General features: G+C 37.1%; 1 protein-coding gene across 1 annotated transcript; it reads left to right on the top strand.

The window, feature by feature from the left end:
* Positions 1 to 38: 38 nt before the first annotated feature.
* gnrhr4 (gonadotropin releasing hormone receptor 4) lies at positions 39 to 18,232 on the top strand. Its single transcript, XM_059336122.1, has 3 exons — positions 39 to 557; positions 14,757 to 14,961; positions 15,059 to 18,232. The coding sequence occupies exons 1-3, from the start codon at positions 39 to 41 to the stop codon at positions 15,520 to 15,522; spliced, it is 1,188 nt and encodes a 395-aa protein (XP_059192105.1). The 3' UTR covers positions 15,523 to 18,232.
* The last annotated feature ends 6,366 nt before the right edge of the window (positions 18,233 to 24,598 follow it).

The raw sequence follows: 24,598 nt of genomic DNA, 5'->3' as shown, positions 1-24,598 counted from the left end.
TATTATATCTGCCTCCTGTCAGTCAGACTCCGGTGTTCATGATGTTTCACCAGCTGACGGATCAAGCAGTGAATGGCAGCTGCCAGGGACCCATCTCAGCGTGCAATAAGAGCGCCGATGGAGACGCGCTCCAGCTGCCTACCTTCTCCACGGCGGCCAAAGTCAGAGTCATCATCACCTTCACCCTGTGCGCAGTGTCAGCTGTGTGCAACTTGATCGTGCTTTGGGCTGCCAGTAACGGCGGCAAGCGCAAGTCTCACGTCAAGATCCTCATAATGAATCTGACCGTGGCGGACCTCCTGGTGACTTTCATCGTGATGCCCGTGGACGCGGTGTGGAACATCACGGTGCAGTGGCAGGCGGGAGACGTCGCCTGTAGACTGCTGATGTTCATGAAACTGGTGGCGATGTACTCCTGCGCTTTTGTAACTGTGGTCATCAGCCTGGACAGGCAGTCTGCAATTCTTAATCCCCTGGGCATCAGTGAAGCCAAAAGGAAAAGCAAAATCATGTTGACTGTGGCCTGGACGATGAGTGTCATCCTCTCACTCCCTCAGGTAGGAGAAGACACTTTGTTTGCTCTGCCACTCATCAAATACTTACATCCCTAAACACACACTCATATGAAGCTTCCTGCCACATGACAGCTGCTGGCTGAACCCCTCCAATCACTGGCAGCTTACTGCAGGAGAATTAAACTTTGTTGAAAAATCAGATATAAACCCATTGCTTTCCTCTATGAATCCACCTTTTTGTTTGGCTGAAAAGCAAGTTAAAGGTTAATTAAATAAGTTGTGAAGTGGACTGGAACAGGGAACATGATAAAACAAAGTCATACAAAAAAAATCTTATTTAACATGACAAAAAACAGCTGGTTTGCTCAGTCTGCAGTGTTGCGTGCAATACAATCTGTGGAAGGACTTGATTAAAGCAAAGGTACACTTCTTTGTACAGAAAACAGCTAAAAAGCTGCATTTTGCCTCCACCTATTGTGCTCTTGAAATGAGGTTTTATTGTTCAAAAACACAAGTTGTGGGAGGCTTCACAATACTTAAAAATAATATGGATATGATTTGCTCCAGCACATAAAAACACAAGGTCCTGGGAACCGGTTGCAAAAAAACCCATTATGATATATTCACAACAGTCCTAGAGTTGTTTCTTACTTGAAAAAAAATGAGGAATCCAGCTTGCTTGAACATTTACATTTGATTTCTATTCAGGTGTAGCATGATGGTGTCAAGAGATCATTGACCCGGCAGGGTTTCAGGAGGTTAAATAGCAGGGATGTTTATCAAGTAGCTCATTAGGATCATTGCATTACTAGCTCGTATTGTGGGACTGGACCACTCTGGGGTGAAAGAAGTCATGATCTGGCCGCTACACTTCTCATATAGACTTATAATTTATAATTGTAAATTATAGTCGTTCATTTTAGGATTCATTTTAAAATTATTTTATTTGCTTTTAAAGCTTTAAATGGTCCTGCTCCTCCTTACCTCTCTGAGCTGCTGCACCCCTACTCTCCTACCCGCTCTCTCAGGTCAGCTGACCAGCTTCTCCTGAGAGTGCCAAGAGCTAGGCTGAAGCTCAGAGGGGAACGAGCTTTTGCCATCGCAGCTCCAAAACTGTGGAATGAATTGCCGCTGCACATCAGACAGGCCTCCTCACTGTCTCATTTTAAATCTCTTCTTAAAACCCACCTCTTCTCGTTGGCTTTTAACACCACGTAGAGTGTTGATTTTATGTTGATTTTATGATTTTATGATTTTTCGTTTTTATTGTATTCATGCATATTTTATTTTGTGCGGGCAGTACATTTTACATTTTATTTTATTTATTTTTATCCCATTTTTAATTTATTGCATCTTACTGATCTATTGTTTACTACATCTCTTTGTATTGTGTTATGTATTTATTGTTTGTGCAGCACTTTGGAAACCTTGTGTTTGCTAAAATTGTGCTATATAAATAAAGGGGATTGGATTGGATTGAATTGAGGGGAATGTGAGTGTGAATGATTGTCAGACTCAATGTGTCAGACCTGTCCAAGATGTACCAAACTCAGTTTAAAGTCAGCTAGGATCAGCCCCAGCCCCCTCTGGTAGAGCAACTGGTGTTGTTCCTGTTGATTGAATCCCTACTACTATCCCCCCTACTAGAAAATTTCCTCTGGGGAAATTCTGAAAGGGCCACGGGGGCTACTGCCGGTGTGTGTACACTATGATGAGATAATTCAGAGATTTCAAACTATTAATACTAGTAATGATACTATAATGATACTATATTATATACAAGGAGCACACCAAGCATTCCTTTTCAAGTATTTATTTATACAGCAACCTATGCCCTTCAACCTCAAAATGTGTGTGTGTGCGTGCGTGCGTGCGTGCGTGTGTGTGTTGGAAGCATGTGTATCTTGAGGAGTGTGCGTGCTTATGCGCATGTGTGTGTGTGTGTGTGTGTGTGTATCTGTAACTGTAATCACATCAAAGATCAAAGGCAATCAGATCAAAGCAATCAACAGAATTAACTGACACATGCCCACCTAATAGAGGTGGACAGAGTGGAATTTCTGGCCTCGAACAGAAAGCATTCTTGGCAAAACCATAATACCTATCATTGATCCGACTTCACTTTGAGTGTCCTGAGTTCTTCCTGAACATCCACATATGTTTGTTTTTTAAGAAAAATGAAAAAATAGCTTTGTTAGAGCGATCTAAAAAAACTGTTAAATCTCAGACAGCTCAGAGATCTTCCTGCGTTTTTAATATGGGACCCAATGAGGCTGTTGGTGCATGTTGGTGGATCATCTGTGCGTCCTATGCCCAATGATGATTGATGATGATTTTTAATTACTATATCTTTCTTTTAATGAAAAGTACCATAGGCTTTCTACAGATGTTAAAGACAGAGGGCTAACAACATTTTTTTCCTGGTTTCCTGTAAATATTCCTTCAGCCAGCTGGTCCTGTTTTTTTTTCTCTGTTTGTTTGTTTGTTTGCAGGAGGCATTAGACCTCCAGAAGATTGAAGTTGCCAAGAATGAGTGTAATTATAGCAGTAAAATCTATTAGTCAGTCAGATTTTTATTTTAGTTTCAGAAAAAGGCTTAAATTGAAAGGAGTAAGGTGATAAGTCTATCTATCTATCTATCTATCTATCTATCTATCTATCTATCTATCTATCTATCTATCTATCTATCTATCTATCTATCTATCTATCTCCCCTTTATCTCCTCCACATATTGTCATATTGGCCTTGCTATCTGGCATTTGTTTAGCAGATGGTCAGTCAGAGCCTGGTCCTATATTTGTTCCGCCCACTTGTTATTTTACTTATCTACAGGTGTGTGACATCCTCCTACCCCATCCAGAGCCCTTTATATAAAAGAAAAATAAAGAGAGATGACTCACCAAAAGACGACATGAACGGTAAAAACCGATTCCAACTGAGAACCATGTGTACTGAAGAGAACATAAATCAATCGCACTGGTGTGATTATGGTTAACAGTCAAGTCACATTCATGAAAAATGTGATAAGCAGAAACTCTGTCCAATAGTGGGAACAGAATGCCCTTGAAACATATTTGTATTTTTACTTTTTTGGTTTATTTTTGATGATGTTGTTATTCTAATTCATATTCAGAGCATTCTTGCACCCTTTTATTGAAATGGAAATGCCTCAGGCATTTTTTGAAGACTCAGGGGATATCTTTCAATTTCTTTGCTACAATAAGTCAAAACACACTGACAAATCCACAGATTTCCTTTAAATCCTTTTCCTTGAATTGCCAAATAGGACTTGTTAAACATTGTAGGCAACACTTTTTCTACTTTCTCTTGTTTACCTGACTTCATCTGTAACTCATTGTTCCCTGATTATGTGTTTATTATTTCATTGCAAAAAAGACCTGGATTTAGTTACTGAGAGGGTAAAATTGAGTAGCCTGAGAGAGGTGACAGGAAAGACTACTGTCACAAAAGGAACATTATGTGTAACCATTGATATCACAACTGTACAACTGATTTACAATGTAGAAATACAATTAGCACCACAGGAGTTTTCAGCCTCATGCTGTGATTTGCTAATAATTATTCGAATTGCCGTTATTTTGTGATATAACGCTCTTCATGCATCTGCCACTGTCACTGCTGATAATGAAAGCAGGCTATTAAGTAAAATTAAGATTCAGGTGATCATCACATTGAATTCAGATTTTTTTACTGTCTTTCCACAGAAAAAAAACATCGAAAATTACTTTTGTCGTTTTAGGCAAAAACAAATAATTCAAATTGCAACAGATTGTTGTATTTTTTTTAAAATTATAATTAATGAGGGCTGCTCTTAATGATTTTTCTTGAGTAATGAGTATTTCTTTTGGATTAACGGCTTTACCCAAAATACATTTAAAAACTTGTCATTTATATTTTAATATTATATTATTTCATTTTCTATAGACACATTTGACAAAGTATGCGCTGCAGGGCATTATTCCCCAACAGAAAATAGCCCAGTATGAACTGGTAATCTGTCTCTGTCTCTCCAAAATAAAATCAATGTAAGAGCTTGTGCCATTCAAGTAAAAGGGAATGTAGTGCAATGCAATCTAAATTTAACAATCAAATAGCAAAATAATGAAAAAATAATGATAAACAAAATAAAATTCAAGTCATTTTCTAGAGGAATACAAAAGCACACTCAAGTTAAGCAGTATATGGGAAAATTTAAATAATGTTGATTAAGTCAATGCTCCACCCCACTCCTAGAATTAACATTGATTGTCAAACAGGTTGTGTTTGAAACTGGGGTCACGTGAAAGTAAATTTCCAGTCTGCTTTTGTTGCCAATCCACCCCTGGGCAGACTAGACTCACATATTGACTAAACAACCAGGGGATGGAGACGTGGGTGGAAGGTTGCATTTCTGTTTTATTTCAAATTAAAAGGATGGCATCCCTTCTCAAATCACAAGCAAATATTACTTGGAGGTCTGTGACACAAACTTTGGGCTGAAAAACACAGACTCCACAGGATACATTATATCCCAGCAAATCCACTTGATCCAAGCTTATTTTTGCAGTGGTATACAGCATCGTCTCATAAAAACACAATATGTGACAACTTCATCTTGCAAGCTTTGAGACTGAAGAGAAAACTTAAGTGTTCACATTATTACTTGAGGTTTGCCTCATATGAAGACTATGCAAACTGGACTTTCCGGTCTTCAGCTTATCTTCTCACTAGTAACCAGTGGCAACCAGACTTGAGCAACACACCCCCTGACAATTTTCATTCAATTATTTCAAGGCTATACCTTTATTAGACAGGACTGAGAGGAAAAACATGGGTGGGAGATCTGATGCATGTTTAAAATGCCAAGATTCCTGAAACTGATCTCATTGCTGTAAAGCTGACATTTAAGCTTGTAAATTGCCATCAGGTAAGATACTGAGGCTACTGGAGTATTGCATACACTGAATCACGTCACATACCTGTCAATATCTCTACTGTACTATATGTACTGTCATGTACGTCTAAAAAATGAATCTGTCTGTCTTGGATATAAAAGTGGGGTTTGTTCATTATCAGATAGTGGAGTTTTAAGAAAAAAAAGGCATAAAATGTGCAATAAATTCCACGTGTGAGCCACCCTACCCATACGCTTTGCACCTGCATCACGAGTGGAAGATCACAAGTGTAACTTGGATGATTATAACCAGGGATTCATCAGTAAGCCCCTCTGGTACACACCTGTGGTACAGACACTTACAGAGTCTCAAGCATCGAACATTATGTCCAACACACTGTGCCGAGGAGAGGCAGCATCGTAGAGGGATAGAGGGATGAAATGATGCCAGCTGGGGTTTTTGAGTTCAATATTTAACCCTGAAGGTCAATATGGAAAAACTAAATCTGAGATAGATCTAGATCTGTACATGTGAGTTTTAATCAGAAAGCTAGTTGTTCAGTTATCTAATTAATACTTTGACCTTGGAGCAAGCCTACACAGGGATGCAGTGTGTAAAGATGAAACGCATTAAGCTTTTTAATAAATGGTGCGTTTTTTTTTAATAACTGCATCTTTTTTTATGAAAAGTACAATAGGCTTTCTACAGATGTTAAAATTCCTACTCATTAACCGAAATGGCATGACAGTGACTCAATTCCATATTTAGTAATCTAGACAGCGGGCTAACAACATTTTTTTTTCTTATTTTTCCCTGTCACTTTCTGTTTCCTGGTTTCCTGTAAATATTCCTTCAGCCAGCTGAGCCTTTTTTTTCTCTGTTTGTTTGTTTGTTTGCAGGAGGCATTCACCCTCCAGAAGATTGAAGTTGCCAAGAATGAGTGTAATATAGCATTAAAATCTGAGTCAGTCCGATTTTTATTTTAACTTTAGAAATCTATAGAAATGTAACTATGTGATTAACCATGTGTTAAAACTGCAACTGTTTCACAACATGTAAGAGTTTACTTAAAACAATATATATGTTGGATATGATGTTGCAAATTATTTCAAAGCATTTGTAAAGACATGATTTTTTCCCAAGCTTTTTCATTCACACAAGCAGTGGATTACTGGAACTGTTATCACCATGTGCATATTTTTTTTAGAACTGGTCTACGATAGATGTTTTCGTATGAACAGATTTTAAAAAAATGAGCATTAAATGTTTTTAAAAAAGAACCTCAGTTTTCAGTGGGAACCTCTGGCATACCGTCCCTGGTGGTTTCAAGGTTGAACTTGTGAATAATGAGCACTTTTGAGCATATCAACCTTAAGGCTTGCTCCTACTGTGACTCATTTACATGTAAAGTTTCTTCATGAAGCTCAAACCTCAAACAATAACAGAAGGATTTTAAGGGGGAAATATGAACTTCTGCATGACCTCAGACAAGGCTTCACACTGCAAGCAGAGGGATGTTAGGAGGACACAGATCAGAAACATCTCTGAGTTTCTGCCTAGATGCCTTATTCCAGCAGGGATAGAAAAGATGGAGCCACATTTAACTTGAACTTTGAGGTATTTCCTACTTTCATGGGCGTGCAGCACTCAGCATTTGGGCTCCTTCCTACAACTAGAGCACATGAGGGTATTTATCAAGATTCATGTAATTTTTGCTGTCTCGTTTGGATTTAAAACAATTTCAGAGGGATTTCCTCAGGTTTGTATCCTTTATTGAAGAAAAAACATTGACCCCAATATGGGAATATGGCCTTATTGTTTCACACAACAGGCGCGGGTGCCCATCTGCTTTGCAAACTGGAGGCTAATGTATATAAGAAATATGATATATATCAGTATTAACCACAAACACTATATCTATTTTGATGTAGATTAGCATGAAACATTTCAGAAATAATAAAATAATAATTATCGCCATGTTTTTAAATTATTCACTTTTACTCTTGAGTCCTAAGCACAACTTGCATCGGCGACCGTGTCTCTTAAAAATTCCATAGAATGATATTTCATTCTCAACGATGTTTCAAGGGAAACGTTTTTTTTCTCCCCACATTACAGTTGCCATAGGCTCTTCTCATGCGGCACGTTCCAAAAGCAGAAGTAAAATGCAGTGTTGACATACTTTGGCTACTTCTTTCCGGTCAGTGAAAACAGAAGAAAAAAATAATTTCACCAAGTTTCTCTACAACCTGCCAGAGACTACAATGGCTGATGTAAAAAGAATCGCTGACATGTTTTAAACACATAGTTACAGTTTTTCTCAGTCACTTTGGTGCATTTCTCACATCACTATTAACATTTGCACAACAGGAATGTTGAACAGTTAGTTCAACCTCCACAACATTTAGTCATCTGTCATCATTGCAGATTCTCATTCCTTCCAACAAGTTGCAAATGCTTTTGGACATGCATCAATTGCTTTCATACAACTCTCTGCTGTTTTATAAGATTATAATTTGCTTATGTCATGTCAGTCAAAATTAACTATACTTGTGAATGCTGGATAGCCATTCCATACAAAACTAATAGTCCTCATTGCTTGAGTCATTACATACAAAAATTTTGAACTGTGACATGTGATGACATCACAGCAGAGTCCTGCAGAGGGTGGATTCGCCACTCAAGGAGAAACTTTCCTCGCTGCATTGCGAGAGATGATATTGGCTGTGATGTAGAGGAAACTATGTGGCCAGACAGAGAGGAACATCTGGATGTGCATGAATGATTTACAGTGCTATGTATGTTGTATGTTCAGTTCCAATATGTACTGCAATATTGTTTACAGTTGTGTACAGCTCTACCCAAAGGGAATTTATGTTTGTTGTAAATAAGGGTGTATTTTTTCTTTTGCACAATGCTGTGAACAAATTAGATTTGCAAAGAGCATATGCAATAAAAATGTGAAACATACATATTCAGCGTGTTGTACTCGGTTACCTCACTAAATACAGTAATGTGTAACTTTACTGTAGTTTTCAAATGGCTATGCAAATACAGTAGTATATAGTGCTGTCTTGAGCATTTTCAGGTAATGTCACCAAGATCTGACTTTTTTGCATTGGAAAACATTTACAGGGTAAACTGTCATAATGAAAACATGACAAAGCCATTTGACTATCTTGTTCATAAACAATGGTGTCAGGACTTTTTATCTTGATGACACTGACACTTTCATTGACATGAATACTTGCTTTTGAGGAATGAGCTATCCATTTTGAGCAAGTGACTAGTTGTTTTGAGAAATACAATAACTGTTGTGCAAATGTAAATAGTGATGTGAGAAATGCACCAAAGCGACTGAGAGAAACTGTAACATTGTGATTTATATCAAGTAGTATATTGATTTGACCTGTCCATTCACCTATACCGCCTTCCTATGCAGCTTTGACAACAAACATATTTGAGATAGTTCAAAAGCAAAATGAGAGAAAATGTGATTCCCTCAAAACATAAATGACAATGCAGTTGTATGGGGGACAGGCGAGCATATGAGGTTGCATAAAGTTATGTCATATACAGTATTATGTTTACAGGTGCCTTAGCTTGCTACTAACAGCTAACTTACCCTCTCTGGTAGACATTGGGTGCTTAAATAATCCTTTGACATGCTTAAATGTAATGTTTTTAGCTAGCTACAGGCATTTTATTACCATTTCAGCACTTACTTGGATAAAGTGGCGATGATTGTTTTCCCTCCGGTGGGCGTACCTTTCTATAAATGTCTCCATAAAAAAACACTGGCTCCCTCTTCGGTGAGAGGGAAGAGGTGTAATTTCTTTGGCTTCTGTCTCAGGTATATCAGTGTAAAATGCTTTGTGTCTTTATTTCTTTCTGAGTGATTGTAGTAATTTCCACCTCATTTCTGGAGGCTCCACTGGGAACATTGTGCCTGTTTTTCAGGAGGCCTGGATGACAGCTGCTGATGTGACTCTGGCTCTTAATCTGTGTGTTAAATATATCAGTGATTTTTGGCGGTCAGCTATAAATTGGTGCTTTCCAAATGCTATCTTCGTGTGAGATATTCAAATTCTTTCCATTTTTAGTACACATTATGCAGTATTCTTAATACTAGTGTGGAATCCAATGAAGCCAAATTATTCTTCTTTCATTCATATTTTAGTTCTAAATACTTATGATGAGCCAACTGGTTTCTATCCAGTCATATTCTTACAGTATTCACATATCTGTGTCATTCATGGACTGTCACTGTGGAGAAACATCTGCAGGCTAGAACAGTCCTATAATAAATCACTGTTAAGTCTGTCAAGCGAAGGACAACTTGTTCTTACATGTGTTAATTAGGATACACATTGTGTTTTTTACTTCATCTCATTTGACTCTGCTGGAGCATGTGAGATCTTATCTTAATCCAAATGCATTTGTTGGGAGAACCAAATATTCTTTATATTTATATATATTTTTTAATTTGTATATATTTATCTGAAGTTGCTCATTATTAATCTGGGAAAAAAGCCAATGAATGTGTCATTATGTTTCATGAAAAGTACAGTATGAAGATGTGGAAATATGCTTTATAATTAATTAGATGCCGAAAATAAATCAATTAGATGCTTTGAAGGCAGATAAATTCAATTGCCAAAGAATACAAGGGTAGAAAATGCATTTGCTTAATTTATCTTGACTTCTGGTACAAACCATGCACACTTCCGGTCTTTTGTCTGTAAACAGACTCAAAGACTCAAAGTTCATATAGTTGAAGCGCTCCGCAAGTGTTCTGGAAGTTTTGAATGTCATATCACACATATTTCTCCAGATTCAGCATGACATATTTTTCTTCTTGACTAGAATGAGAATGAAAGTAAAACATGAGTTGGAACATAGCTGTCCAAACACTGTGATTTTGTATCACTTGACAGTGACACAGGGCTCAAGAGGTTTATAACCGCACTCAAGTCGCCCAGCAAGTTGTTAACAGCTTTCAAAACCCCATCCTTAGATTGAGACAATTCTGTCATAATCACAGGTTTGATGGCTTGAGATGGATGATTGATGTTATTTTGTTTTGGAACTTTCCTCTAGACATGGAAGCTTACTGACCAGCTGTAGCCTTTGGATCTCCGCACAAAAAATGTTTTGTATATATAAATATGAAGAACATTGTGTATATTTGAATATACATATAGGCTATTCTGACATTTACACAGTCTGTTTGAGAAAAAACAGTGGAGTCTTACTTATAACTTATCCATGTGTTCCTGACTGACAGTGGCTCAGCTGTTGTACAGCTCAGCCTTAACAGTGCATTTATCTTCACTTTGATATCTTGGGGCCTTAAACAAACTGCACTAAATGTCTTGATAAAATGAAATAGCCAGGAGCAATGCTACTGCTTTTTCTATTTTTTCAGCTCAGGCTGCAAGGTGTTCTCAAAATTCAACTCATGTTTTAGCCTTGAGCTTCGACTCTCCCCTGAGAGCCTGCTCACAGTTCAAATGATATCATGTCTCTTTGTAAAGAAAAATCATGAAACTGATCTAACATTTATACCCTGCCATAACCATCATACATACACATTGTCCAACATGCATACATAAAACATATAGCATGTAATCTTTCGTCATACTTTTCAGTTTGTGGTTACAGATTTTGTGTTTTTCTCATAGCAGGAGAAAAGCACAGATTAATTAAGGCATGGCCCTGGGGGACCTGGACAATTCTTGCCTATATAATGTTATTTTGTGTATTCAGCAATTAGTTTCATTGTAAGAACACAATTAGGGATTAAACATTTTGTGAAAAAGCACTTAGAGTCATTCCTTTTGGGGTTTTACTTTGTCCGCAATAATTGAAATAACTGACCTTTACTTGGGCAGATGGCTGGAGGTGTTTATAAGTCAGAGTACAGTCAATGTTTCCAGAGCCCAGATGTCTCAAGGGGTTGTCTTTCCTGCAAAATAAATATATTTTTTCTCAGACATACAGGCTTTTTAGATGTTTTTACTGAAGTAAGTCTGACGTAGACATACCTGACGTAGACATACCAGACCATTCATTTCAAAATGAGGACACATTTAGCTATTATGAACATATTCCATGTGATAACAGCTCAATGTGTCTGTATTATACGTGCATTTAAAAGCTTTGCACAGTTTAGTCATTGCCACAGTTTGATTCAAACACATTCTGAATGCATCTATGAAGCCATTCAGTAATCTAAAATTATCATCATACATTCATACATTTTTTAGACACATTCAAGATCTTTAGTACTTGTCTGTGAATGGGGTCAGTCATCAACTGGACCTTGCACTGTCCTTATTCAATGTCAAACCACGTGCAGCATCCTCAGCTACTCTATTCCTCTGATGATATGATTTGCTTTATACTTAAGGGTCCTTCAGCTGGGGACAGACTCAGAGCATACATTTATATTGCATTCACCCATGTGCACAAATCAATGGCGATGGAGTAGCCATGTGAGGCGCCTACCTGGCGATCGATAACACTTAGGAATCAAACCACCAACCCTGTACTTATTAGTCCTCCCGATTGTTCACTCAAGTTGGAGATTTTCATTTTGGCTAACATGGCTCCTTGCTTCCTGCTGGGATGCTGAGACAGAGGGCGGAATTTTATTATTATATGATATTATATTTGTTACACAATGGACATCCTTGCTCACTCCACCGTTATTGTAAGGAGACAGTAATTACACTGCACTCCTCTGACCTATAAAGTGGTGAGATAATAAGGAACACCTCAGGACTTCCACTGTGATTACACTGATTACAGGTCTATAATAAAGTCAAGGCATCACGGAACGTGTCTGATCGAAAAAAAACCAACAGAGAAACAATTAAATGTGTTTAATACGGACAGGACTAATTGGATGTGAGGCAGCAATCACAATCAACTATAAATGCTCTGCAGCAATCACAATCAGTTGTCTGTGAAAGTAAGGTAGCCTCTTCCTAAGGCTCAGGCTGGATATTATGGACCTGGAAACAAATGATAATGACTGACAGCTGTCTGTGAGAAACAGTTGATCTCATTTTCACTGATTCAAAAAGACAAAAAGTTGTGAAAAAGTGTGTGATTAAATCAGAATTTACACACATCTAAAACTTTTATATTTTTAATTTTATACTTTTTTTTTACCTTCCTTTTTTTTACTGAAAATGTCTCCGGAATTGAACAATTTCTCTCAGGTGAACTTCAGTTTTGAGAAGGGGTGTGTGATGCATTAGTTGCAACCAATGATAAGCCACTTCTCTAAAATCACTCAGAACTGAATCCATAAACCCATAAACACTTTACAAGCATATATGAACCAAGCAGGACATAGTGTGGACCATTTCTACAATACTGTGACACTGTACTGTGCACAGCTCTACCTAAAGGGAGTTTATGTTTGTTGTAAATAAAGGTGTTTTTTTCCTTTTGCGCAATATAGAACAAATAGAATTGAAGAGAGCATATGCAATAAAAATGTGAAACATACATATTCAGCGTGTTGTACTCAGTTACCTCACTAAATACAGTAATGTGTAATTTTACTGTAGTTTTCAAATGGCTTTGCAAATAGTATATAGTGCTGTCTTGACCATTTAGGTAATGTCATCAAGATCTGACTTTCTTTTGCATTGGAAAACATTTACAGAGTAAACTGTCATAATGAAAACATGACAAAGCCATTTGACTATCTTGTTCATAAACAATGGTGTCAGGACTTTTTATCTTGATGACACTGACACTTTCATTGACATGAATACTTGCTTTTGAGGAATGAGCTATCCATTTTGAGCAAGTGACTAATTGTTTTGAGAAATGCAATAACTGTTGTGCAAATGTAAATAGTGATGTGAGAAATGCACCAAAGCGACTGAGAGAAACTGTAACATTGTGATTTATATCAAGTAGTATGTTGATTTGCCCTGTCCATTCACCCTTTCCGCCTTCCTATGTAGCTTTGACAACAAATATATTTGAGATATGTCAAAAGCAAAATGAGAGAAAATGTGATTCCCTCAAAATGTAAATGACAGTGCAGTTGTATGGGGGACAGGCGAGCATATGTGTGCTGGAGTTTGAACTCTGACTTCGGTGGACCATGTTACATGACTGTAGGATATTAAAAGTTCTGACTAGAGCCACAAACCACCAGGAATCAGGATTGCTTTAGTTCAATTTGCAATTTATTCATCGTTTGGTGATAAATAGTGAAAAGGGGATGCTTGCAGGATGATTGCCATGGTTCTAAACAAAAGAGAACAAAAATTACAATATTTTGGCCAAACAATTCCTACATCCATTCTTTAGATCATATTGAATGTGTCTGAATTAAAGAAACAAGAATTTCACAATAATGATTAACCAAACTCATAATCCTTCCTATTAATTAACAAATCAGATCAAATATAACAAATCATCCATTAACCTTAATGTCAGACACACCATAATTCAAAGGAATATAAAGAAACTACTAACATTGAAGTTCAAGTCAAAAGACTGTGGAAAAATAGTATTAGATTATTGATATTTAAACAATAAACATTTCCACAACATTTAATTAAATCATGTCTCATAGACAAATGGGCAAACCAATATGTATTGCATGGCAATTAACTGAACGGTTCCCAATGGTCGGTCCACAGTTCTATTGTTTTTTTGAAGTTTATTTAGTGTCTCACAATTTAGTGTCTCACTACTTTGCAATGTCTGGTTCCTGTATGTTAATCTCATTAAGAAGCTACTTCACCTGTAACTTCCTCCTCTCTTTGATCACGTAAGGCTGAAATGTTGTATATAAGGAAGAAAGTTTACTTTGTCGGGAGAGATTGCTGAGGACTCTCTCCGTGTACACGTAACTAAAAGCTCTGATTGATCACACCGGCTCATTTCATTTTTCTTCAATATTTGGGGAAGAAACTGCATCCACAAGACACATGGCAAACACTAGTGTCTGGGAACAAAGAGGAGGAAATGATCTTCAGGCCTCTATTTATAAGGTGGGAGGTACCACAACCCTGAGCCACCACTGGGTGCCTCCTCCTAGTGGAGAGGAGGAGATGAACTGGCACTTTCTAACAATGACAGTACAGTACAGTGCAGTACTAATTGTTTTGAGGAATGTATTAACTGTTGAGGAAATGTTAACAGTGATGTGAGAAATGCACCAAGGCGACTGAGAAAAACTGTAATTTGAGAGAACAATAATTAATTGCATTACAACAGCGCCTTGGCACTGCTATTGTTGGTTGAAGCCTTATGAAAAGCAATCATTCTGTCTGTCTGACTTTTAAACTCTCTTTGTTTTTTCATGCAGATGTTTATATTTCACAACGTGACCATCACAGTTCCGGAGAACTTCACCCAGTGCACCACCCACGGCAGTTTTGTCCAGCGCTGGCAGGAGACCCTCTACAACATGTTCACTTTTGTGTGCCTGTTCCTCCTGCCTTTGGTCATCATGATCTTCTGTTACACACGAATCCTCATTGAGATATCCAGCCGTATGGCTCGGAGCAGCTGTAAGTTACTTTTTTTTTTCTAAATCTGCGCTCAAAATATGTTTTCTGAGACTCAGGGAGTTGTGCTTAACAAAAGTGGTGTTGTCATTCCTTCCAGTGCTGTCAAAAGATGTTTATCTCCGCCGATCCCACAACAACATCCCGAAAGCTCGGATGAGGACTCTTAAAATGAGCATAGTCATTGTGACATCTTTCATCGTCTGCTGGACCCCGTACTACTTGCTCGGCTTGTGGTACTGGTTGTTTCCTGAGAAAATGGAGGAAACTGTCTCTCATTCACTGACCCATATGCTGTTTATCTTTGGCCTCTTCAACGCGTGTCTGGACCCCATCACTTATGGTCTGTTTACCATTCATCTTCACCAAGGTCTCCAGAGATGCTGTCCAACTTCAAGAACACGGACTGAATTAGAAAACAACACTTGCCATGTACACATGACTCGCCTGTCATCTCACAGGCCGATTGCCTCCAGTAGCCAAAATACAGACATAGAGGAGGGAAACGACAACAACAGCGTGAAAAATGGCTCAAAGCCAATCATCCCAGTAAGCAAAATGTAATGGCTTAAGGATCTTCGATAAAAAATAATCTCTACTCATAATCGGCATTGAGCTATGTCTACTCCAGACCTGACAGCTGGTTCAATGATGTTGCTTCAGTATGATGAAGATCCATACAATCCAGGCATTCTTTCATCAGTTTAATCTGTTTTTGTTGCCCTGATGTAATTGATGGTGTATTATACCTCTGCCCTGGTTTGCTCATCCCACATATTGGACACCAGTGATCAGATTTTGACAAATGATGCAAACGAGTGATGCATGCAGCCTTCACAGATATCATCATGACTGGCTGATGGTGACGCTGTACATCATACAGAATGTGTCACTCACTGCTGATTGGATTTTCACGAAGCTTAAAGACCTATGCGTGGAATGATTAAATTTAGGTCAAACTGATGACAAGTCTGCTTGAAGTTGCCATGAATGGGCTAACAATGTCATACACCCATATGCTCTGCTCTTGATAACAGTGGGTTTAAATAAAAAAACTTTGATTCACAGGTTGAATCAATCTGACACACACACATGGCTCAACACACAAACTGGGTTTTACTGGGTAGACTTATGTCTTATATTATTCCATGTGTCAAAAAACCAGCAGAAACAAAAATGTGTGCATTGATTTAACATGCAGTGTGAAAGATATAGTCAGAATTTTTTATTTAAATTTAATTTTTTACAACATTGAAAACTAACAACAGAATGTGAATAAGAGTTGTGAGGTTAAGTCAAAGATCTCTGTGTATTGTGTTGCAGATATACTGTATCTACTGAAATGAACAAGCTAACCAGCTAGCTCTAGCCCATCCTGTCTTGTAATACCACGTGTACATCAGGCGTCGCTCAGTCACGTTGTATATCCCCTAATGACTTAGCAAACACAAAGAAGCTGAAGCTCATGGCAAACGATCTTTATCACCATCTCAACCATCTGCTTCTGGTAAGAAACCTTGAAATTGGCTGCTAAGAAGGAAAACAAGATTTGCATGGCTTTCCACCACTGGAGATGGATCTTGGCAGGTTAGGAGATAAGGTTTAATAGGGAGCTTGCTGTGTTTCTTTTTTCTTGTAAGTCGCATCTTACATCGGCTATTTAAATCCAAGTCTTTAGTGCAACCAATGACAACACAAACTATACTTAAATATTCCAATTGGTGTTAATATATATGGTTTGATGTAACTTCAAGATGCAACACGTTAAGATTATAAGATGGCAGTGTTATTTTGTATATTCTTGCCCTGCTGTTAGTTAGAAGTCATTTTATTTTTATTTTTTTGATGACTGTACATCGAGAAAATGTCAGTGTGTCTAACTGTGCACAATCTGGGTGGGAGTGATGAAATGCTGATAATCAAATACAACCTCTATGGTGTAGCTTTTTAAAAAGTATTTATTCTTATATTTTTATTAGACATTGTTATTATGTCCTCTGCTAATCACTGCTTATTGACTCTTGTCACTTGGAATGTTGTGTGTGCAATATAAAATACTGATTTTGTTTTATTGCAAATATGAATGTCATGACATGACCATATCGACCACGAAAGCCTTTTACGTACATGTATAGACATACTGTTCAATGTATTGGATGTGCCTGTGCAGCATGTTGTTGTCCACGATCAATTTGTATTTACTGTTCTGCACAAAATCACACTGGAGCCCAAGCTCTATAAAATATTGATTCATTCATGCCATTTATTCCGTGATATTCTTGCCTTTGTGTTATTAGGGTTTAACGTTGTGAATTGTGAGACCTTTTGTGACAAAAAATTGGATTTTAAAAAACTGCTTGATTTAAATGTTTAACTTTAAAACTATGTGATACTATGTGTAACAGTAAGCTATTCATTTACGTATCAAATATGTTGAAGATCAATAGTGTTTCTTTGTTTGCATGATATTGTTTCTTTCCTGTAAGTTATAGAAAATGTTGTTGTGCACACTTGCAATGTATTTATTTATTGAATAAAACAAGTATGCCTCTTTTCCTCCAGGCATTGGGCTGATGCAAAAAGAGAGCGGCTTCCCACTGAGCTCACTGAGCTGTTCATTTGTCATCAGCTGGAAACGGCTCAATCACAGAAAATGAGAAAATCTTTATAGCTCTGTGGATGATGGTGCTTTTGTGTACTATGTGTACTAGTGAATTATGGCTAATATCTTATTTCTTCTCCTTTTCCTCAACCAAAATAAAAATCTTAATTAATTCCTTAACCAATTAGTTGATTTAATGGCTGCAGTAATGGCAAATTTTATCTGGCAATGGTGAACTGTTGGATGTGTGAATCTAAATTCCCGCAGTTATTACCTTGATATGAATTGTTTCATAGCACCAACATTTTTATTCTGCATATTCATATTTATTCTGCACTGGAATTGTACTCCTTAATACAAACTCCTTCTTTAGACACTTTATTTTTATTTTTACATTACATTTTATTGTATTTTATTGTATTTTTATATTTTATTGCTTGAAGTATGCCTAGGTTGTTCTTTTTATTTAATTGTGTTGTTATTGTCTCTGTGTGTAATGCTGCTGCTACACTGTAATTTCCCAGCTTGGGATAAATAAAGTCTGTCTATCTATCTATCTATCTATCTATCTATCTATCTATCTATCTATCTATCTATCTATCTATCTATCTATCTATCTATCTATCTATCTATCTATCTATCTATCTATCTATCTATCTATCTATCTATCTATCTATCTATCTATCTATCTATCTATCTATCTATCTATCTATCTATCTATCTATCTAATAGGGGTATGTCTATGTATCTCAATACCCAAACTCTATATTAAGACCACAGACAATACTGAACAATAGAGCTTCGGAATAATATATTTGTCCGTCACAAATCTTTGTCCGTCTCTTAAATTACCCACAGCCAATTCAAGTCACTTCTGTTAAAACAAAGTGATGTAATCGTAAATTATTTTTTATTTTTGAATTCTAGAAAATTCAAATGCTGTTTTGCAAAACAAAGGTAGTGTAGTGAGTAAAATATATATATTGGAGTAGCTCACTTCATTCACTGTATTGCCTTTTATCTTATACCTACAGAATTTTGACTGAATTTTGATTTTAAGTTAAGAATTGCATTTTCCCTTTTGTATGTGCAAAATCCTCTGGAACGGAGTCGAGAAAACTATCCCACTGTATGGTCCATTTATATGTTTTGAATTTTGTGTATAGCCAGAGATTTAATAGGGTTATCACATGAAACAACCTATTAGGCATCGTTATCTGGTACCCTGGCAGGCTAGCTTGTCGGGAAGAGGGCTAAATAATGCTCCAAAATTGGGCTTAATTTTGTCGAGGGGAAAAACTGGCAAAAACAGGGTTCTTTGACCTCGCTACTCAAGATTTCTGAATGAAAACTGGTTCTATTACCTGCACACTCTATCCCATGCACCAACAAAAAGGTGACAACAAAAATTCCAGGCCCAAATTCACCCCAAATCTTGCATTTACCCAGAAGGTGCTGATAGCAGAAAATGCTCTTTTTTAAGAATTTCAGTATTATCCTTTACTTTTGAGTTCTTTTGCACACCATCACGTGTGAAAACAGTTATTATCAGTTTTTTCAGAACTGAGAATCACTCCTTAAAAAGGAATCCATCCTTCAAGCACAGCAATCAGTGTTGAGATCAGCTCAGACCAACTGCTGCACACCTTGTGAAGAACAATACTGCTATGATAAGCCAATTATGTCCTCCGACTCACGGAAAAATTCTGGAAAGCTATTACATGGAAATGAAATCTGTAGTGACAGGATACCGTATCAAACCACTGCCTTGCTTTGTTTAATTGGGGATTTAGTCAGATTCACAATTCCTTGTAACAATCATCAGCTTAACTCTTCCTCTGTGCTCACTGCCAAAAGACTGTTTTTTCAGAAAGTCATTATTATTATAAATTTGTAAGATGAAGGTACACGGAGGATTATAACACTCAAGTGGCTTTTTTCATAACGTTAAGAGACACAACCATGTCAAGATGTTTTTATCATTCATCAGTTAATCTCTAGTGTTACTCTTTTGTTGCACATCATTATGCAAAGCTGCTTAACCTGGAGTAGTTGACATTTTCTGAAGATAGATAGCTTTTATCTGGATAATGAAATGTTATTTGGTGTGAAATTAGTATCTCAATGCACCAGATGTGAACCACTTGTGTTTAACTATGCTCCATATTCTCCACATTTGTCGAACACACTGTTTTTAATTACTACAAAATGGATGGTGGCACACGTGTAATAGCAAATTAGCTCTGCTGAAATATATGGAATAGAACTTTAATGTATTGACTTGGACGCATGCGATGTGAATCATATATAATGAGAGTCAGTTTTTTGAGCTGTCATGAATACATAAGAGTAAATATAATTAATCTCCCCTCTTATTGTTGAGACAAATTAAAAGTCTAGTGTAGTTTTTATTCTCAGCAGTGAGCAGGGCACAGCTGCTGAACCTGGAAAAACTGACAGGATGTGGATGACAGTTTCATGTTTAGGTATGCGCAGTGAAATACTCGTTAGTGACCCGGAGCACAGATGCCATGCTACAGCGAATGACGAGGCTATTCATCTTGGCAGATCCACCTAAAGGGGGTCTTATTGCTGAGTGACACTATTAAACTGAAACCTTGCAGGAGATCTCTTGCCTACCACGCGGGTATTGCTTGAAAAATTCACTGTAGCTCAGCTGGTGTTGCTGTAAGACATGACATTCATGGATAAAATAAAAATAAAAAATTCAAGTCTTGCTATCTGGGTGGGCTGGTTACAAGGCAAAATGTTACAGTACACTGTCCCCAGCAAAGGTAGCGATTATAGCAGCAGAATTGATAATATTTAAATTTCACTTTTGAGAGAAAATTGTATCAATGTGTGGGCCAAAAACAGGCAAGACACAAATATAAATTGTGCAGAGCAAAATTGCTAGGCACAGCAGGAGCAGAGACACCACTAGTTTTTGTATCTAGGTACCATGCAGCAACCAATCATTATAGTAATCTCATTGCATCTTTGCAAAAGGCAAAGAAGACCTCTCTACTGTGCTGGACCTCATGTGTGGACTGTGGACAATCAAACAGCAGATTTATAAACAGTCAACAGTAGTATGTGTTTCTGAATCCCTGCACACACAGAGCTCACAATGATAATCACACGACATTAATGTAGTCCTGCAGTGGATTTCAACAATGAAATCTTAATCTCAGAGCAAACACACATCTCATACTTTTAATTTCCCTTGACTGCAGGGATCCAGTATTCTCAGTGAATACAAATCATCTGCACCACAGTCTAGTTAAAGTTAATGAGTCAAATTTTAAACTATTTGTCCAAAGTAAACTGAATGACTCAGTCAGCTAATTAGCGTTTTTTCACACAATACAGTTCTGCTTGACTGCTGCGCAGTGTGTCAGAAAGTACACTGCAGAGAACATAGGATTTGTGATGATAAAGTTAATTTAAAGGGCCAAGGTAGGCAATGTGGGCATTTATTTACAATAATTTACATTTTTTTATGGAATAAAGCATAAAAACACCAACAGCCTTCACAAGACCACCTACCATGACCAGTGTTACCCCCTAACTGGAACAAAGAGCAGCCTTTTCTAGAACCCACTTTTGGGTGTTAAAACCAGGGGTGCTATGTGCTATGGTATCTTAAAACAGTCAAATATAAATATACATAACAGCAAAACACTTACATTACGTCAAATAACCTATTTAAAGCTAATGCATCAAAATGCTGCTGCAAAGCGAGCAAACATAAATCAAAAAAGAAAAACTATTTGACTCCTGGGGTCTTTTTTCAATCAAAAACCTGTTTGCCAACCGAGATCAAACATCAAAAGAAGAAGAAAAAGAAGAAGACTACTCTTTTAATCTTGCTCCTTGGGAGTTGGAACAGGAGAGCAAGTGTTTAGCACACAATTTGACGTTCAGGCCCACTATATTTATAACTCTAATTAATTTCAAAAAGAGCTATTCATTTATGTAGGCTGTCACTCGATTGACTGAGCCAAGGAATATTTGTTCCAAGTTCCGCTAATCACACCATGCAGGCTTATTATTTTTTCACAGGCGCTGTGGGCAGTCCAACCACGGAGCATCTGGAATAAACAGTATGAGATCGCATTGAGAAAAAACACCCAATCATTACGAGCAGACCGTCCAACAAAGTCTTTAAAGTTAGTAATTGCTTGTCTCATCATTAGCCTATGAATCACCTGCAGTTTCTTTCCTGTACAAATATGTATATTACCATGATTTAATGAGCACGACATAATATGCAATGCAAATATGCGTTGCCAACAAGGAAGCTCTAAAACAACGCAAGTGGGAATTAGAGGACCTCAATTACATTCACGTTTCTATAAATAAATGTGCATGAATTCATAATGGAAGAAGAACCAAGCCTTGTTGCCAGATTTGGTTGTTTTCTCACAGAAAACAAATACAACAAGCAACAGAATATTCAGCAGTTATTCAACTTTTACTTTTTTCTTCCATTATTTTTTCAATAATATAGTGTTATCATATTTTAATAAATTTAAACTACAGAAAACTGATCTCATACAACAAACAAACAAAAGACAAAGATTTGAAAGGTTTTCACTATTTTGTTGCCAAAATTATCTATGAGACATCTTTTGATAAAGTTAGTATCTGCTGACCATGTTTATGATCAAAACGTATTTTAGAAGATATGCATTTTCAAATCTAAAAACACAACACAATGGCTGTTTTTCTTCAGTGTTAAGCAGACTCCATTTTATCATTCTGGGAAGACGTCTGTGGGAAAGCTGAAGGCAAAATAAGAAAGTTTCATGACTGAAGCTGCATTAGAAAAGTTCACATATTGCAAGATATCAGTGACCGGTTACAGCTTTCAATTTCACCTCCCTCTGACCTGAAATTCTGAAAATCTGATTCCCTATCTGAGTAGCTCTCAGGGTAAAGGTGCTGACGAGAGTAAACCGTCTGTGAGTGAGTTCAACATTTGGTAGATTGAGCACTTTCTCACTCCGCAACCACCTCTGATATCACCAGGGCCCATTTAGGGAATTGGGGCAAATCTCAGGACTGAGTTTGAGTACAGTAAGCAGTCCTCTCAGTTGCTGCACTCGTTCATGCATTCGGGCTGATAGTTTCGAAAAGTTTGCTTTTTAACTGACTGTGTAGCCTGTTTTTTTGCAATATTAGTTTTTTAAAAAAACCCTGTTGTGGTTCATGTTGTTCATGTTGTCATGTTGGGGATTCTTCTTCACTTCCACTTTTCCTGGTTTAATAAAACTGGATATTATGAGGTGACTTTTGAGTCTGAAAACCACCTTGTGTTATGAACTCAATTTTCCACCACCTGGCAAGGTTTCTGTTGGAACTGATTAAGGAAAAAAATACAAAGAAAACACTACAAAGCAATAGAAAAAACATATACAGCTTGAAATTACCTCAGCTCAAAAGAAAAAAAAACTTTTCTCCACATTTTAATACTTTCCCACTGACATGCAGCAATACAACAGCAAAACATCAAAGAATGCCTGTGCTATCTCTTTTCCAAACCAAATATAAGTCACTCTGTGAAATTTCTTGTTTCATAGGGAGGATTCAACAGTGATACGTGATCTCAGGAAAAAGTTCTGAGGAGAGGGAATTGATATAATGATGAATTTTAAATGCATTTCTAGTCAATATTTTTAATAATATATGGTGTATAAATAATATAATATAGGTGTTTAAACAACATCATCATTGGCCTTGTAATGGACTGAGTTAGTTTTACACACAGACTATTAAAATATTGGACATGGTCAGTGTGACATCACCCACTGGTTTGTGGACTCTGTTTGTGAGGCCTTGAATTTGGCATTTTGGGCCCTAAAGCATACTCTGATTTATTTTACTCTAAATGGGACCATATTTTACTAAATGAACATCGTGTGGTTTTGAAGAAGACTTGAAACTAGTGATAGAGACTACAAACTATTTATGACAATGTTCACTGAGGTAGTAAATCAAATGAGAAGTAAGGTCATATTCCTTGACTTACATGCAATCCTATACTTTTTGCAACCAGTGGAGCCGCCCCCTGCTGGCCATTAAAAATAATGCATGTTTAAGTCACTTCTGTATTGGCTTCACTGTTCAGGCCTGTAGGGTGCTGTTTAGTTTTGCAGCATAATCTCCTAAAAATGTAATTCCTGTATAGCAATTTAGCATTGTCAGTATTATTTTTTATCATTTTTATGTGACAGGGGTTGAAGTCCTAGTATAGCGCCATTATTTTTTGACAGGCTTATTGAAATGCGCATTCACCATTTCTGAGACATCCAACGAAGATAATTCCTTTTATCTACTGTTTACCACAGCAGCCTTTGTACAAGGAGGTGATCTGAGGGACATGTTAAATTAAACCTTAGCTACTTACACATCAATATATTGACAACTGAAGAATATTGTTTGTTCTCTTCAAAGTGTAGCCCATTTTATTTTCATGGAACTTCACTAAACTGAACATAAACACATGACAATAGATGATAAAGAGAGAAGATAAAGCAAAATTATGGAATAATTATCAATAAAACAAAACAAAAAACAGTGAAGTTAGACTCAATGCATTATCAATAATTCAGTAAATGAGCAGCATAATAAATTGACCCACAAAACTCAGGCTGACATCATCAGCCTCGCTCATATTATCGAGCTGTTCCTCCTCCTGAATCTGTTCATTACTGTTGTTGACTGAGATCTCTTGTTGTGTGCACAACAAAGTGACAGGACAGTGACAGGAGAAGCATGAGCTACTCAACGTTACCCAAACTCATTAACCCACAGAGTGACCCGACTGATCTCAAATCCCCGCAGAGTGCAGATCTTCAATGTTTTTCGATTATATGAAGATGACGTAGTTTGAGCTGATGAGGTGGCTCGAATGTTGTAGTGTTCTTGATTCTATTTTTTTTTCATTTATTTCAGCCTCATCTCCTTTCCTCTCTGTTGAGTTGGTCTGCTTTTTTACAGATTTAAAAAATATATATATTTATTCATTCTCAT

The sequence above is a fragment of the Centropristis striata genome, chromosome 6, assembly GCF_030273125.1.
Source record: "Centropristis striata isolate RG_2023a ecotype Rhode Island chromosome 6, C.striata_1.0, whole genome shotgun sequence".
NCBI classification, from domain to species: domain Eukaryota; kingdom Metazoa; phylum Chordata; class Actinopteri; order Perciformes; family Serranidae; genus Centropristis; species Centropristis striata.
Note: the sequence above shows the minus strand (reverse complement) of the source record. Positions and strands in the feature narration are given on the sequence as shown.